This window comes from Rana temporaria, chromosome 9 (assembly GCF_905171775.1).
Source record: "Rana temporaria chromosome 9, aRanTem1.1, whole genome shotgun sequence".
In the NCBI taxonomy this organism is placed as follows: domain Eukaryota; kingdom Metazoa; phylum Chordata; class Amphibia; order Anura; family Ranidae; genus Rana; species Rana temporaria.
The window spans coordinates 178,290,096-178,308,370 of NC_053497.1; the positions used below are offsets into that span (position 1 = coordinate 178,290,096).

General features: G+C 53.4%; 1 protein-coding gene across 1 annotated transcript in view; it reads left to right on the forward strand.

Annotated features, from left to right (window-relative positions):
• Positions 1 to 18,275, forward strand: part of POF1B (POF1B actin binding protein) — a gene marked incomplete at its 3' end in the record, with an annotated part of 175,645 nt that overhangs the window by 93,370 nt on the left and 64,000 nt on the right. The window contains 5 exon segments of the mRNA XM_040325044.1: positions 215 to 265; positions 2,958 to 3,011; positions 4,914 to 4,997; positions 13,681 to 13,797; positions 14,340 to 14,402. Coding sequence (XP_040180978.1) covers positions 215 to 265; positions 2,958 to 3,011; positions 4,914 to 4,997; positions 13,681 to 13,797; positions 14,340 to 14,402 — 369 coding nt within the window.

Below are 18,275 nucleotides of genomic sequence, written 5' to 3' on the forward strand. Positions count from 1 at the left end.
GCTGTTACACATTTTGAAATTGCACCACACCAAAAACGCATGCATTTCAATGTGTGCGAACTCGTGCGCGTTTGCTGGATGCCTAGTAATGCCAATAAAAATGCAAAAGGCAACATATTTTTTGGGGGAATGCGGAAAACGCAACATTCCCGCCCCGCCCCCGGTGTGAAACAGCCCTTTTAAATCCGTACCTTGTTCTGTTTTCATGTTGCAGGAGATTCAGAGCGGGACCACCAGACGCTACATCGTCCAAAATCCGGAACAGGTAGGATGGTGGGCAATGGGGGGGAGGGGGACCCCGAGGGGCAGATCTATAATAAAGATGTGAATGTGATATTCTCTGATGGTGGATCAATCTCTGTCCTTTATAACACATGTACCTGGAAGATTCACCTGCAGAGAATGCTGAGCGCAAAGCCTGGTACACACCATCGGATTTCCATCGGACAAAGCCTCGGAATTTTGTCCGAAGGGCGTTGGCCGGGAACTTGTATAGCATACAATATATTCACAGCGCTTCACTTTTTCCACATTTTGTGATGTTACAGCCGCATTCCAAAATGGATTCAATTCATTATTTTCCTCTAAATTCTACAAGTCTGTTTGGAATCTTTGCAAATTTATTAAAAATATAAAAGGAAAAGATCCCATGTACATAAATATCACAGGCCCCTCCCATGTACATAAATATCACAGGCCCCTCCCCTGTACATAAGTACCACAGGCTCCTCCCGCCTACATAAGTATCACAGGCTCCTCCCGCCTACATAAGTATCACAGGCTCCTCCCGCCTACATAAGTATCACAGGCTCCTCCCGCCTACATAAGTATCACAGGCTCCTCCCGCCTACATAAGTATCACAGGCTCCTCCCGCCTACATAAGTATCACAGGCTCCTCCCGCCTACATAAGTATCACAGGCTCCTCCCGCCTACATAAGTATCACAGGCTCCTCCCGCCTACATAAGTATCACAGTCTCCTCCCCTGTACATAAGTATCACAGTCTCCTCCCCTGTACAGAAGTATCACAGTCTCCTCCCCTGTACATAAGTATCACAGGCTCCTCCCATGTACACAAGTATCACAGGCTCCTCCCATGTACATAAGTATTCACAGGCTCCTCCCGTGTACACAAGTATCACAGGCTCCTTCCGTGTACACAAGTATCACAGGCTCCTCCCATGTACATAAGTATCACAGGCTCCTCCCACCTACATAAGTATCACAGGCTCCTCCCGCCTACATAAGTATCACAGGCTCCTCCCACGTACATAAGAATCACAGGCTCCTCCCATGTACATAAGTATCACAGACTCCTCCCATGTACATAAGTATCACAGGCTCCTCCCACCTACATAAGTATCACAGGCTCCTCCCGCCTACATAAGTATCGCAGGCTCCTCCCGCGTACATAAGTATCGCAGGCTCCTCCCGCGTACATAAGTATCGCAGGCTCCTCCCGCGTACATAAGTATCGCAGGCTCCTCCCGCGTACATAAGTATCGCAGGCTCCTTCCGCGTACATAAGTATCGCAGGCTCCTTCCGCGTACATAAGTATCGCAGGCTCCTCCCGCGTACATAAGTATCGCAGGCTCCTCCCGCGTACATAAGTATCGCAGGCTCCTCCCGCCTACATAAGTATCGCAGACTCCTCCCGCCTACATAAGTATCACAGGCTCCTCCCGCCTACATAAGTATCGCAGGCTCCTCCCATGTACACAAGTATCGCAGGCTCCTCCCATGTACACAAGTATCGCAGGCTCCTCCCATGTACACAAGTATCGCAGGCTCCTCCCATGTACACAAGTATCGCAGGCTCCTCCCATGTACACACCTGTGATATGTATGTGGGAGGAGCCTGTGATACTTATGTACGTGGGAGGAGCCTTTGATACTTATGTACATGGCATTTTTTTTTCTTTTTTTATATTTAATACATTTGCAAAGTTTTCAGACAAACGTCTTTCACGTTGTCGTTCTGGGGTTTTGTTTGTAGAATTATGAGGAAAATAATGAATTTTGGAATGCGGCTGTAACATCACAAAATGTGGAAAAAGTGAAGCGCTGTGAATACTTTCCGGACGCTCTTTATGTCCTCTGCAAGAACAATGATGTCTTCTTCTATAAAGAGACACAAGGAACTTTCCAGCGGGATTCTGGGATGGGGAGTGTCAGGAATGATCAGCCCCCCCCTCCCCCGCCCCAGACACCCCGCTGTACAGGAATCCCAGTAATGTGCTGTCATTGCAGCGAGATCCTTCCCTTCCCTTCCCTGCTAATTAATATAATTGCCTTCTGATGCCAACTCCGAGTTTTACTAGCGTTGCCAAAAAATAAGGGAGGGGTTCAAGGACATGAGATGGAATTCTGAATCATCCGGGAGCTGGAGGAGGCAGGTGTGTCCGGATCAAAGGATTGTTGTATCTTCTGCACCCGAGGAGCTTACACTCTAATCCCCCCCCCCCCCGCAGTCACATCAGTCTCTGTACAGAGGAGCTTACACTCTAATGCCCCCCCCCCCCCCACAGTCACATCAGCCTCTGTACAGAGGAGCTTACACTCTAATCCCCCCCCCCCCACAGTCACATCAGCCTCTGTACAGAGGAGCTTACACTCTAATGCCCCCCCCCCCCCACAGTCACATCGGTCTCTGTACAGAGGAGCTTACACTCTAATGTCCCCCCCCCCCCCGCAGTTACATCAGTCTCTGTACAGAGGAACTTACACTCTAATGTCCCCCCCCCCCTGCAGTCACATCAGCCTCTGTACCAGAGGAGCTTACACTCTAATGCCCCCCCCCCCCCCGCAGTCACACACTATTATTATACATGTATATAGCTCCGACATATACCGCAGGGCTGTACAGAGAATTTTAGGTTTCTTCTCCCTGAATGCAGATTTGTAGACAGAGATACAGAAGTTCTATGTGGTGATAATCGATGTTTATGTTCTCAGGATGTTCAGAAGACCGAGACGGTTCGGAGGTACATTGTGCAGAATCCTGACCAGGTGCGTTCAACCCCTCCCCCCTGTCACATGATGTGTGTGTGTATATATATATATATGTATGTTTGCTCCATAATGCACAGGTACGGGATCCGTCATCCAGAAAAACTTTTACCACCGCAGTCTAAAATCTGGAAAAAAAACCCAGGAATGACAATGTGGTGATGATGTCATACAATCCATAGAAGTGATCCTGCAGCCACTAGAGGGAGCACTCCCTGCCCCTCCCACAATGTGTATGCATCATTTCTCAGCAAAAATCCACCCCCCCCCCCCAAAAAACTAATCTGCACATTCCTCCCCATAAGCATTAATTCCCCCCTACAAGCCAAAATTCTCCCCAACAAAATTGCAAAAAAACCCCCCCCCCCCCCTCCCAGCTCAAATCCCTGCTGCTCCATTATTCCCTCTCCCAGCTCAAATCATCTCCCTCCCCCCTTCCAATTCCCCCCTCTCTCTAGCACAAATCCTCTCTCCCCCCATTCTCCCTTCCTTGCACAATCCCCCCTGAAATCCCCCTAGCACAAATTCCATTCCCCTCAATCCACCCTTTCTAGCATAATCCCCCCCCCCTCCAATTACCCCCTCTCTCTAGCACAAATCCTCTCCCCCCCCCCATCCTCCCTTCCTTGCACAATCCCCCCCCTCCTAGCACAAATTTTCTCCCCCTCAATTCACCCTTCCTGGCATAATTACCCCTGAAATCCCCCCCCCCAGAAAAAAAATCCCCCCCCCAGCGAAATCCCTCTTCTACAAATCCTCTCCCCCCCCCCCAATCACCCCATGTAGCACAAATCCTCTCCCCCCTCACTCCACACTTCCTGTCAGGGCTGTCTTAATGAGAGGGCACACCTGGGCACTAGCTGCATGGGGGGCCCCTGCAATTTCCCCAAAGCAGCTGGTCCTTGAGCCCCCACTGCCCCGTAATTGGGGGGGACCCCATGATGGCACTGAGAGTGATGGATACACAGGGGAGGCAGTCTGCCTCCTACCTACTTGATGTCTGTTTACCTGCACTGTCATCATTGTAGGGGCCCCAGAGCATTACTTTGCCCAGGGGCCCATGATGCTATTAAGACGGCCCTGCTTCCTGTCATAATCACCCCTGAAATTCCCACCCCCCCCCCCCCAGCACAAATCCCCCCAGCGAAATCCCCCTTCCACAAATCCTATCCCCCCTCAATCCCCCCCCCCCTCCTAGCACAAATCCTCTCCCCCTAAATCCACCCTTCCTAGCATAATTCCCCCCCCTCCTAGCACAAATCCTCTCCCCCTAAATCCACCCTTCCTAGCATAATTCCCCCCCTCCTAGCACAAATCCTCTTCCCCCCTCAATCCACTCTTCCTAGCATAATCCCCCCTTCTAGCAAAAAACCTCTCCCCCTCAATCCCCCCCATTCCTAGCATAATCCCTCGCTCCTAACACGAATTTCCTTTCCTAGCACAAATTCTCCCCCCCCCGCCCCCAGTACAAGTCCTCCCTTCTCCCAGCACAAATCCTCTCCGCCCTAAATTTCCCCTCTTTGCACAAATCTCCCCCCTCCGCCTGCCCCAAGCCCCCCCTCCCCAACACAAACTCTCCCCCCCCACCTCAAATTTCTCTCCTAGCTTAGCCCACTGACCACCCAGTTAGGGAAAGTGTCTCTACTGCCCACTGGGGGGTCAGTGGGAGGTAGGGCCACTTTTCCCAATCCACCCCCACCCACTGAAAGGTGGTTTGTCGGGGGCGCCACCTTTCATACCCGCCCTTTGAAGTCATTAGAATGGGACTTCTCTGCAATAACAAGCCTGGCTCACCGCCGCAGTGCGAGTCTCATAGAAATTCCATAATTCATGAAGACGTTGTCAGTGTTGATCGTATCCAGTCCTGACTTTTCATGGACCTCTCAATGTTTCTTTTCACAGTCCTACATGAAGGGGGTCAACTACATGCCGTCAAAAAGCGTCATCTACGAGAAGACCTACACCATGCTGGACAATGCGCCGACGGTAAGTGTGCTGGGCGGGAGTCCGTATCTCTTCGATCTCATTGGTGCTCATTGTGAACTACGGGGGCCACTAGACTTGCCCTTCCCATACAAGACTGTTCACTGGGCCAGGGACTTAATAAAAATGGCGCCCCCTTATGGAATGCAGTGTAATGTGCATGGTAACGTTCACTAGGTATTAGTGCCGGGACAAGGGCATCAAGTGCCCAGGGCAACAAGGCCAAACTGCCCCCAGGGCTGTCTTAATAAGAGGGCACACCTGGGCACTGCCCAGGGGCCCCAGCTGCATGGGGGCCCCCTGCACTTCCCCAAAGCAGGGTGTAGAGGGCTCAGGGTGCTGGGGGGATATCTGGGGTGTAGAGGGGTCAGAGTACTGGGGGGATGTCTGGGGTGTAGAGGGGTCAGAGTGCTGGGAGGGATATCTGGGGTGTAGAGGGGTCAGAGTGCTGGGGGGATGTCTGGGGTGTAGAGGGGTCAGAGTGCTGGGGGGATATCTGGGGTGTAGAGGGGTCAGAGTGCTGGGGGGATGTCTGGGGTGTAGAGGGGTCAGAGTGCTGGGAGGGATATCTGGGGTGTAGAGGGGTCAGAGTGCTGGGGGATATCTTGGGTGTAGAGGGGTCAGAGTGCTGGGGGGATATCTGGGGTATAGAGGGGTCAGAGTGCTGGGGGGGGATATCTGGGGTGTAGAGGGGTCAGAGTGCTGGGGGGATATCTGGGGTGTAGAGGGGTCAGAGTGCTGGGGGGATATCTGGGTGTAGAGGGGTCAGAGTGCTGGGGGGATATCTGGGGTGTAGAGAGGTCAGAGTGCTGGGGGGGATATCTGGCGTGTAGAGGGGTCAGAATGCTGGGGGGATATCTGGGGTGTAGAGGGGTCAGAGTGCTGGGGGGATATCTGGGGTGTAGAGGGGTCAGAGTGCTGGGAGGGATATCTGGGGTGTAGAGGGGTCAGAGTGCTGGGGGGATATCTGGGGTGTAGAGGGTTCAGAGTGCTGGTTGGATATCTGGGGCGTTGAGGGGTCAGAGTGCTGGGGGGATATCTGGGGTGTACATATAATAATAGACATAAGTAATACTTAAAAAAGATATGAATATAAACTAGCACCGAAGATGATGAGAATAATAGAGGGGTCAGAGTGCTGGGGGGATATCTGGGGTGTAGAGGGATCAGAGTGCTGGGGGGATATCTGGGGTGTAGAGGGATCAGAGTGCTGGGGGGATATCTGGGGTGTAGAGGGGTCAGAGTGCTGGGGAGATATCTGGGGTGTAGAGGGATCAGAGTGCTGGGGGGATATCTGGGTGTAGAGGGGTCAGAGTGCTGGGGGGATATCTGGGGTGTAGAGGGATCAGAGTGCTGGGGGGATATCTGGGGTGTAGAGGGGTCAGAGTGCTGGGGGGATATCTGGGGTATAGAGGGGTCAGAGTGCTGGGGGGATATCTGGGGTGTAGAGGGGTCACAGTGCTGGGGGGGATATCTGGGGTGTAGAAGGGTCAGAGTGCTGGGGGGGATATCTGGGGTGTAGAGGGGTCAGAGTGCTGGGGGGGATATCTGTGGTGTAGAGGGGTCAGAGTGCTGGGGGGATATCTGGGGTGTAGAAGGGTCAGAGTGCTGGGGGGACATATGGGGTGTAGAGGGGTCAGAGTGCTGGGGGGGATATCTGGCGTGTAGAGGGGTCAGAATGCTGGGGGGATATCTGGGGTGTAGAGGGGTCAGAGTGCTGGGGGGATATCTGGGGTGTAGAGGGGTCAGAGTGCTGGGGGGGGTATCTGGGGTGTAGAGGGGTCAGAGTGCTGGGGGTATATCTGGGGTGTAGAGGGGTCAGAGTTCTGGGGGGGATATCTGGCGTGTAGAGGGGTCAGAATGCTGGGGGGATATCTGGGGTGTAGAGGGGTCAGAGTGCTGGGGGGATATCTGGGGTGTAGAGGGGTCAGAGTGCTGGGGGGATATCTGGGATGTAGAGGGGTCAGAGTGCTGGGGGGATATCTGGGATGTAGAGGGGTCAGAGTGCTGGGGGGATATCTGGGATGTAGAGGGGTCAGAGTGCTGGAGGGATATCTGGGGTGTAGAGAGGTCAGAGTGCTGGGGGGATATCTGGGGTGTAGAGGGGTCAGAGTGCTGGGGGGATATCTGGGGTGTAGAGGGGTCACAGTGCTGGGGGGATATCTGGGGTGTAGAGGGGTCAGAGTGCTGGGGGGATATCTGGGGTGCAGAGGGGTCAGAGTGCTGGGGGGATATCTGGGGTGTAGAGGGGCCAGAGTGCTGGGGGGATATCTGGGGTGTAGAGGGGTCAGAGTACTGGGGGGATGTCTGGCGTGTAGAGGGGCCAGAGTGCTGGGGGGATATCTGGGGTGTTGAGGGTTCAGAGTGCTGGTTGGATATCTGGGGCGTTGAGGGGTCAGAGTGCTGGGGGGATATCTGGGGTGTAGAGGGGTCAGAGTGCTGGGGGAACATATGGGGTGTAGAGGGGTCAGAGTGCTGGGGGTATATCTGGGGTGTAGAGGGATCAGGGTGCTAGGGGAATATCTGGGGTGTAGAGGGGTCAGAGTGCTGGGAGGGATATCTGGGGTGTAGAGGGGTCAGAGTGCTGGGGGGATATCTGGGGTGTAGAGGGGTCAGAGTGCTGGGGGGATATCAGTGGTGTAGAGGGGTCAGAGTGCTGGGGGATATCTGTGGTGTAGAGGGGTCAGAGTGCTGGGGGGATATCTGGGGTGTAAAGGGGTCAGAGTGCTGGGACGGATATCTGGGGTGTAGAGGGGTCAGAGTGCTGGGGGGATATCTGAGGTGTAGAGGGGTCAGAGTGCTGGGGGGATATCTGGGGTGTAGAGGGGTCACAGTGCTGGGGGGATATCTGGGTGTAGAGGGGTCAGAGTGCTGGGGGGGATATCTGGGGTGTAGAGGGGTCAGAGTGCTGGGGGGATATCTGGGTGTAGAGGGGTCAGAGTTCTGGGGGGATATCTGGGGTGTAGAGGGGTCACAGTGCTGGAGGGATATCTGGGGTGTAGAGGGGTCAGAGAGCTGGGGGGATATCTGGGGTGTAGAGGGGTCAGAGTGCTGGGGGATATCTGTGGTGTAGAGGGGTCAGAGTGCTGGGGGGATATCTGGGGTGTAGAGGGGTCAGAGTGCTGGGGGGGATATCTGGGGTGTAGAGGGGTCAGAGTGCTGGGGGGATATCTGGGTGTAGAGGGGTCAGAGTTCTGGGGGGATATCTGGGGTGTAGAGGGGTCACAGTGCTGGAGGGATATCTGGGGTGTAGAGGGGTCAGAGAGCTGGGGGGATATCTGGGGTGTAGAGGGGTCAGAGTGCTGGGGGATATCTGTGGTGTAGAGGGGTCAGAGTGCTGGGGGGATATCTGGGGTGTAGAGGGGTCAGAGTGCTGGGGGGGATATCTGGGGTGTAGAGGGGTCAGAGTGCTGGGGGGGGATATCTGGGATGTAGAGGGGTCAGAGTGCTGGGGGGGATATCTGGGGTGTAGAGGGGTCAGAGTGCTGGGGGGGGATATCTGGGGTGTAGAGGGGTCAGAGTGATGGGGGGATATCTGGGATGTAGAGGGGTCAGAGTGCTGGGGGGGATATCTGGGATGTAGAGGGGTCAGAGTGCTGGGGGGGATATCTGGGGTGTAGAGGGGTCAGAGTGCTGGGGGGATATCTGGGGTGTAGAGGGGTCAGAGTGCTGGGGGAATATCTGGGGTGTAGAGGGGTCAGAGTGCTGGGGGAGATATCTGGGGTGTAGAGGGGTCAGAGTGCTGGGGGGATATCTGGGGTGTAGAGGGGTCAGAGTGATGGGGGGATATCTGGGGTGTAGAGGGGTCAGAGTGCTGGGGGGATATCTGGGGTGTAGAGGGGTCAGAGTGCTGGGGGATATCCGGGGTGTAGAGGGGTCAGAGTGCTGGGGGGATATCTGGGGTGTAGAGGGGTCAGAGTGCTGGGGGGATATCTGGGGTATAGAGGGGTCAGAGTGCTGGGGGGGGGATATCTGGGATGTAGAGGGGTCAGAGTGCTGGGGGGGATATCTGGGGTATAGAGGGGTCAGAGTGCTGGGGGGGATATCTGGGGTGTAGAGGGGTCAGAGTGCTGGTGGGATATCTGGGGTGTAGAGGGGTCAGAGTGCTGGTGGGATATGTGGGGTGTAGAGGGGTCAGAGTGCTGGTGGGATATCTGGGGTGTAGAGGGGTCAGAGTGCTGGGGGGATATCTGGGGTGTAGAGGGATCAGAGTGCTGGGGGGATATCTGGGGTGTAGAGGGGTCAGAGTGCTGGGGGGATATCTGGGGTGTAGAGGGGTCAGAGTGCTGGTGGGATATCTGGGGTGTAGAGGGGTCAGAGTGCTGGGGGGATATCTGGGGTGTAGAGAGGTCAGAGTGCTGGGGGGATATCTGGGGTGTAGAGGGGTCAGAGTGCTGGGGGGATATCTGGGGTGTAGAGGGGTCAGAGTGCTGGGGGGATATCTGGGGTGTAGAGGGGTCAGAGTGCTGGGGGGATATCTGGGGTGTAGAGGGGTCAGAGTGCTGGGGGGATATCTGGGATGTAGAGGGGTCAGAGTGCTGGGGGGATATCTGGGATGTAGAGGGGTCAGAGTGCTGGGGGGATATCTGGGATGTAGAGGGGTCAGAGTGCTGGGGGGATATCTGGGGTGTAGAGGGGTCAGAGTGCTGGGGGGATATCTGGGGTGTAGAGGGGTCAGAGTGCTGGGGGGATATCTGGGGTGTAGAGGGGTCACAGTGCTGGGGGGATATCTGGGGTGTAGAGGGGTCAGAGTGCTGGGGGGATATCTGGGGTGCAGAGGGGTCAGAGTGCTGGGGGGATATCTGGGGTGTAGAGGGGCCAGAGTGCTGGGGGGATATCTGGGGTGTAGAGGGGTCAGAGTACTGGGGGGATGTCTGGCGTGTAGAGGGGCCAGAGTGCTGGGGGGATATCTGGGGTGTTGAGGGTTCAGAGTGCTGGTTGGATATCTGGGGCGTTGAGGGGTCAGAGTGCTGGGGGGATATCTGGGGTGTAGAGGGGTCAGAGTGCTGGGGGAACATATGGGGTGTAGAGGGGTCAGAGTGCTGGGGGTATATCTGGGGTGTAGAGGGATCAGGGTGCTAGGGGAATATCTGGGGTGTAGAGGGGTCAGAGTGCTGGGGGGATATCTGGGGTGTAGAGGGGTCAGAGTGCTGGGGGGATATCTGTGGTGTAGAGGGGTCAGAGTGCTGGGGGATATCTGTGGTGTAGAGGGGTCAGAGTGCTGGGGGGATATCTGGGGTGTAAAGGGGTCAGAGTGCTGGGAGGGATATCTGGGGTGTAGAGGGGTCAGAGTGCTGGGGGGATATCTGAGGTGTAGAGGGGTCAGAGTGCTGGGGGGATATCTGGGGTGTAGAGGGGTCAGAGTTCTGGGGGGATATCTGGGGTGTAGAGGGGTCACAGTGCTGGAGGGATATCTGGGGTGTAGAGGGGTCAGAGAGCTGGGGGGATATCTGGGGTGTAGAGGGGTCAGAGTGCTGGGGGATATCTGTGGTGTAGAGGGGTCAGAGTGCTGGGGGGATATCTGGGGTGTAGAGGGGTCAGAGTGCTGGGGGGGATATCTGGGGTGTAGAGGGGTCAGAGTGCTGGGGGGGGATATCTGGGATGTAGAGGGGTCAGAGTGCTGGGGGGGATATCTGGGGTGTAGAGGGGTCAGAGTGCTGGGGGGGGATATCTGGGGTGTAGAGGGGTCAGAGTGATGGGGGGATATCTGGGATGTAGAGGGGTCAGAGTGCTGGGGGGGATATCTGGGATGTAGAGGGGTCAGAGTGCTGGGGGGGATATCTGGGGTGTAGAGGGGTCAGAGTGCTGGGGGGATATCTGGGGTGTAGAGGGGTCAGAGTGCTGGGGGAATATCTGGGGTGTAGAGGGGTCAGAGTGCTGGGGGAGATATCTGGGGTGTAGAGGGGTCAGAGTGCTGGGGGGATATCTGGGGTGTAGAGGGGTCAGAGTGATGGGGGGATATCTGGGGTGTAGAGGGGTCAGAGTGCTGGGGGGATATCTGGGGTGTAGAGGGGTCAGAGTGCTGGGGGATATCCGGGGTGTAGAGGGGTCAGAGTGCTGGGGGGATATCTGGGGTGTAGAGGGGTCAGAGTGCTGGGGGGATATCTGGGGTATAGAGGGGTCAGAGTGCTGGGGGGGGGATATCTGGGATGTAGAGGGGTCAGAGTGCTGGGGGGGATATCTGGGGTATAGAGGGGTCAGAGTGCTGGGGGGGATATCTGGGGTGTAGAGGGGTCAGAGTGCTGGTGGGATATCTGGGGTGTAGAGGGGTCAGAGTGCTGGTGGGATATGTGGGGTGTAGAGGGGTCAGAGTGCTGGTGGGATATCTGGGGTGTAGAGGGGTCAGAGTGCTGGGGGGATATCTGGGGTGTAGAGGGATCAGAGTGCTGGGGGGATATCTGGGGTGTAGAGGGGTCAGAGTGCTGGGGGGATATCTGGGGTGTAGAGGGGTCAGAGTGCTGGTGGGATATCTGGGGTGTAGAGGGGTCAGAGTGCTGGGGGGATATCTGGGGTGTAGAGAGGTCAGAGTGCTGGGGGGATATCTGGGGTGTAGAGGGGTCAGAGTGCTGGGGGGATATCTGGGGTGTAGAGGGGTCAGAGTGCTGGGGGGATATCTGGGGTGTAGAGGGGTCAGAGTGCTGGGGGGATATCTGGGGTGTAGAGGGGTCAGAGTGCTGGTGGGATATCTGGGGTGTAGAGGGGTCAGAGTGCTGGGGGGATAATTGGGGTGTAGAGGGGTCAGAGTGCTGGGGGGATATCTGGGGTGTAGAGGGGTCAGAGTGCTGGGGGAATATCTGGGGTGTAGAGGGGTCAGAGTGCTGGGGGGATATCTGGGGTATAGAGGGGTCAGAGTGCTGGGGGGATATCTGGGGTGTAGAGGGGTCAGAGTGCTGGGGGGATATCTGGGTGTAGAGGGGTCAGAGTACTGGGGGGATATCTGGGATGTAGAGGGGTCAGAGTGCTGGAGGGATATCTGGGGTGTAGAGGGGTCAGAGTGCTGGGGGGGATATCTGGGGTGTAGAGGGGTCAGAGTGCTGGGGGAATATCTGGGGTGTAGAGGGGTCAGAGTGCTGGGGGGATATCTGGGGTGTAGAGGGGTCAGAGTGCTGGGGGGGATATCTGGGGTGTAGAGGGGTCAGAGTGCTGGTGGGATATCTGGGGTGTAGAGGGGTCAGAGTGCTGGTGGGATATCTGGGGTGTACATATAATAATAGAAATAAGAAATACTTAAAAAAGATATGAATATAAACTAGCACCGAAGATGATGAGAATAATATTAATACACTATAAACAATATATTTTTAAATTAATAATAAAATGATAATGAAAAAAAAATATATATATATATACACACAGAGAGATAGATTAAAAAAGGACTGGAATATAATAAAAATAAACAATAGCAAATAATACGTGAAACAGATATAAATATAAACTAGCACCGATGATGATAAGAATAATATTAATACACCATAAACAATGTATTTTTAAACTAATAATAACATGTAAAAAATAAAATAATGACTTTTTATATCTCTATCTCTGTATATGTGTGTGTATGTGTGTATATATATATATATATATACGCACACACACAGATAAAAAAAAAATACATATAATAATAGAAATAAGCAATACATAAAACAGATATGAATATAAACTAGCACCAAAGATGATGAGAATATTATTAATACACTATAAACAATATATTTTAAATGAATAATAAAAAATCAAATGATAATGAAAAAATATATATCGATATAGAGAGATGGTTAGATATACACACATAGATAGAGATTAAAAAAGGACAGAAATATAATAAAAATAAACATTAGCAAATAATTTTTAAGCTAATAATAAAATGTAAAAACTAAAATAATTATGAAAAAAAAAATATATATATATACACACACACAGATTAAAAAAGAAAATAAATATAATAATATAAATAAATAATACATAAAAAAATACATATAAACTAGCACCGATGATGATGAGAATAATATTAATACACTATAAACAATATTTTTTTTAATTGATGATATAAAATGTAAAAAACAAAAATAATTTAAAAAAATACACACACACATACACACATATATAATTTTTTTTGTTATAATTGTCGTTTTTACATTTTATTTTTATTATTTAAAAATATATTGTTTATAGTGTATTCATATTCTTATCGTTGTTGGTACTAATTTATATTTATATTGTTTTTATGTATTTCTTAGCTTTTTTAATCTCTCTATCTATATACATATATATATGTGTGTGTGTGTGTGTGTGTGTGTGTGTGTGTGTGTGTGTATATTCTATATAAATAATTTATATTTATTTAAAATTGGGAAACGGATGATCTGAGAATTTCCGGTACAATGGCAGATTGTTATGTTCGGGGAGTGCCCGTCTTATATCTGGTGTGAAGTCGGTATTATTGTTGTCACGCCTCCTTTCTGTACATTTTGTATTCGTCAATTCACCGTTAATGTCTATTTTTTGATCCCCGGTGTGTTTTCTCACCTCCTCCCTTTTTTGTCTGTAAAGTTTCCTGTTTGTCAGTTGGGATTTGGTCTTTTATATAATCCGCGGGCAGTTTTTCTCTATTGGCTAGAAAGCATGTATTCTCACATTCCCTCCCTATGACTTGTCTGTGAACTGGCACTTTTTATTTTCTTTTATACAGGACAGACAGGTGCAGGTAGTCCGGGGGAGCAACGTGTCCTCCTCCATCAACGAGCAAGTGATCGAGCAGAATACTCAGAGCAAGGTCCAGTCCATCCAATCTGTCCAATCTACAGAGGTGAGTGCAGAGTCACTGACTGCAGACATGATACAGGAGATGGTCAGAGACTGCAGACATAATATGGGAGATGGTCAGAGACTGCAGACATAATATGGGAGATGGTCAGAGACTGCAGACATACTACAGGAGATGGTCAGAGACTGCAGACATAGTACAGGAGACAGTCAGAGACTGCAGACATAGTACAGGAGATGGTCAGAGACTGCAGACATAGTACAGGAGACAGTCAGAGACTGCAGACACAGTACAGGAGATGGTCAGAGACTGCAGACATGATACAGGAGACAGTCAGAGACTGCAGACATGATACAGGAGATGGTCAGAGACTGCAGACATGATACAGGAGATGGTCATAGACTGCAGACATAGTACAGGAGATGGTCAGAGACTGCAGACATGATACAGGAGATGGTCAGAGACTGCAGACCTAGTACAGGAGACGGTCAGAGACTGCAGACATGATACAGGAGATGGTCAGAGACTGCAGACATAGTATAGGAGACGGTCAGAGAATGATGGACGTCTCTCTTGTCTTCCAGAATGTGGTGTCGGAGAACTATCAGCAGAAAGTGTGTTTGCAGAATGTACAGAACACGGAGCAGGTAGGTACAAGCATCTGATAACACAGAGAGACTGTCTGTAGGTGTCCTTGTTGTCACCTCTGGTCTGGCGCGCTCTGTAGACGTCTCCTATGGAGGAATCTTCCGGGTCGGGGAGTTTCCCTGTCCTGTGGAATGAAGTCTCCATGAATACATTCCTGCTAAAAAAGCCCGTCCTTGAGCTCCAGTCAGTGACTTTGCCTAGGCTAAGATGATATCATCATTCTGCTGCAGGCAGGAGGGAGCATTTCCTCAGTCTCCCCTCCCCCAGTGATCGGACTGCGACATTGTAACTTGGTTGCAAGTCCCCAGGTGAGAGGCCGTAGCCGGGGCTGAACTGTATCAGACATCTGTGAACACAGCCGAGAGCTGCACATGGATCATGATAGTGTCATTTATGAGCCGGCATCTCAGTCCAGGAAGCAGATGGGCTACAGCAGCAGAAGACCACACCGGGCGCCGATCCTGTCAGCTAAGAGCAGGAAACTGAGGCTACAATTGGCACAGGATCATCAACTTAGACAATAGAAGATTGGAGAAACGTTGCCGGGTCTTATGAGTCTGGATTTCAGCTGCGACATTCAGAGGGTGGGGTCAGAATTTGGCGCATGGATCCATCCTGCCTTGTATCACCGGTTCAGGCTGGTGGTGGGGGTGTAATGGTGTGGGGGGGTGGCGTATCGCCGGGTCAGGCTGGTGGTGGGGGTGTAATGGTGTGGGGGGTGGGGTATCACCGGTTCAGGCTGGTGGTGGGGGTGTAATGGTGTGGGGGGTGGCGTATCGCCGGGTCAGGCTGGTGGTGGGGGTGTGGGGGGTGGGGTATCGCCTGTTCAGGCTGGTGCTGAGGGTGTAATGGTGTGGGGGGTGGGGTATCACCGGTTCAGGCTGGTGGTGGGGGTGTAATGGTGTGGGGGGGTGGCGTATCGCCGGGTCAGACTGGTGGTGGGGGTGTAATGGTGTGGGGGGGTGGGGTATCGCCGGTTCAGGCTGGTGGTGGGGGTGTAATGGTGTGGGGGGGTGGCGTATCGCCGGGTCAGGCTGGTGGTGGGGGTGTGGGGGGTGGGGTATCGCCTGTTCAGGCTGGTGCTGAGGGTGTAATGGTGTGGGGGGTGGGGTATCACCGGTTCAGACTGGTGGTGGGGGTGAAATGGTGTGGGGGGGGGGGGGTATCACCGGTTCAGGCTGGTGGTGGGGGTGTAATGGTGTGGGGGGTGGGGTATCGCCTGTTCAGGCTGTCGGTGGGGGTGTAATGGTGTGGGGGGATCACCGGTTCAGGCTGGTGGTGGGGGTGTAATGGTGTGGGGGGGTGGGGTATCGCCGGTTCAGGCTGGTGGTGGGGGTGTAATGGTGTGGGGGGGTGGGGTATCACCGGTTCGGGCTGGTGGTGGGGGTGTAATGGTGTGGGGGGGTGGGGTATCACCGGTTCGGGCTGGTGGTGGGGGTGTAATGTTGTGGGGGGTGGGGTATCGCCGGTTCAGGCTGGTGGTTAAGGTGTGGTTTTTTTAACTGCTGGCGCTCTGGGCCCCCCTTTTTTGAACTGCTGGCGCCCGGGCCCCCCTCTTTTGAACTGCTGGCGCCCGGGCCCCCCTCTTTTGAACTGAGGGCGCCCGTACCCCCCTCTTTTGAACTGATGGCGCCCGGGTTCCCCTCTTTTGAACTGAGGGCGCCCGGGCCCCCCTCTTTTGAACTGAGGGTGCCCGTACCCCCTCTTTTGAACTGATGGCGCCCGGGCCCCCCTCTTTTGAACTGACGGCTCCCGGGCCCCCCTGTTTTTTGAAGTGAGGGCGCCTGGGCCCCCCTGTTTTTTGAACTGAGGGCGCCCGGGCCCCTATTTTTTGAACTGATGGCGCCCGGGCCCCCCTTTTTTGAACTGAGGGCGCCCGGGCCCCTATTTTTTGAACTGAGGGCGCCCGGGCCCCTATTTTTTGAACTGAGGGCGCCCGGGCCTCACTTTTTTGAACTGAGGGCGCCCGGGGCCCCCCCTTTTTTTTAACTGAGGGTGCCCGGGCCTCACTTTTTTGAACTGAGGGCGCCCGGGGCCCCCCTTTTTTTGAACTGATGGTGCCCGGGCCCCTATTTTTTGAACTGATGGCGCCCGGGCCCCCCTTTTTTGAACTGAGGGCGCCCGGGCCCCTATTTTTTGAACTGAGGGCGCCCGGGCCTCACTTTTTTGAACTGAGGGCGCCCGGGGCCCCCCCTTTTTTTTAACTGAGGGTGCCCGGGCCTCACTTTTTTGAACTGAGGGCGCCCGGGGCCCCCCTTTTTTTGAACTGATGGTGCCCGGGCCCCTATTTTTTGAACTGATGGCGCCCGGGCCCCCCTTTTTTGAACTGAGGGCGCCCGGGCCCCTATTTTTTGAACTGAGGGCGCCCGGGCCTCCCTTTTTTGAACTGAGGGCGCCCGGGGCCCCCCCTTTTTTTTAACTGAGGGTGCCCGGGCCTCACTTTTTTGAACTGAGGGCGCCCGGGGCCCCCCTTTTTTTGAACTGATGGTGCCCGGGCCCAGTACAGGAGGGCTGGCTGTACTGCCTGATCAGCGTCCCTGAGGGTTGTATTGTTCTGTGTCATGGGGAATGTCGCTGTGTTCAGGTGGAGGAGGAGGGGGGGGTGGGGGCGGCGGCAGTAAAGCCGATGCAGAATGTGACCTGGCCACTTTCCATCTTCAGGATTGGACGCTGGGAGGAGGAATCCGCTCGGAGAGTCCTCTGATTACCCATCATCCATTACATAAATATAGGTTGTGGGTCTCCCCGGGTTGTTATTATTATAACATGTCAGCCTTGTGTTGATCGAGCGTCTCTCCTCTCGGACGGTAGAAGATTGATCGCTCTGACATCTCTGCGCTCTTCTCCTCTCTCTCGCCCGCCGGGCGTCTCGGAGAAATCTCCTCTCTGCTGAACGATTGTTTCCTTTATAAACTAATTAAGTTTTTTATAAAGCAGCCGATCCTCTGCGGGGGATGAGCGGGTCCGGACAGGTGTGGGGTGTGTCTGAGACTCGGAGCGAAGAATTCGCCACATCATGACGCTCCCGGGAAACGCCGGCGTCACATTTTCCGGGTCACTTCACATGGTCTATGGGGGCCAAGGAAGAAATCTGAATGTGACTTCGTTCTAAAAAGCGCGGAAGGAAACACTGGCCTGGATTCAAGAAGCAATTGCGCCTGTGTAACCATAGGTTACGCAGCGCAATTGCTTACTTGCCCCGGCGTAACGAATGCTCCTGATTCAGGAACCTCGTTACGCCGACTGCAGCCTAAGAAATGCGCGGCATAAGGCTCTTATCCCCGCATATCGTAGGCTGCATTCTTGCGATGGCCGCTAGGTGGCGTTCCCGTTGTGCTCAGCGTATAGTATGCAAATTGCATACTAACGCCGATTCACAACGTTGCCCGAGCCCTGCGTACGCAATTTACGTCATTTCCGTACGGCGGTTTTTGCGTAAGGCTGCCCCTGCTATTAGCAGGGGCAGCCAATGTTGCGTATACCCGTCGTTCCCGCGTCGCGAAATTTAAATTTTACGTATTTTGCGTAAGTGAATCGTGAATGGCGCTGGACGCCATTCACGTTCACTTTGAAGCAAATGGCGTCCTTGTGACGTCATTTGCCGCAATGCACGTCGGGAAAGTTTCCCGACGGAGCGTGCGCTCTACGATCGGCGCGGGAACACACCTAATTTAAATGATTCCCGCCCCCTACGGGATCATTTAAATTGCGCACGCTTGTGATACTGCTCCGTGAATCAAGGGCAGCGCAGAAAATTTGCGGGGGCGCAGGGCAAAAACGTTGCCCTGCGCCTCCGTAAATAATGCGCAATTCTTACTGAATCCGGGCCAATGTATCAAATGTGAAAAAAGAGAGAGAAAAATATTTACTAA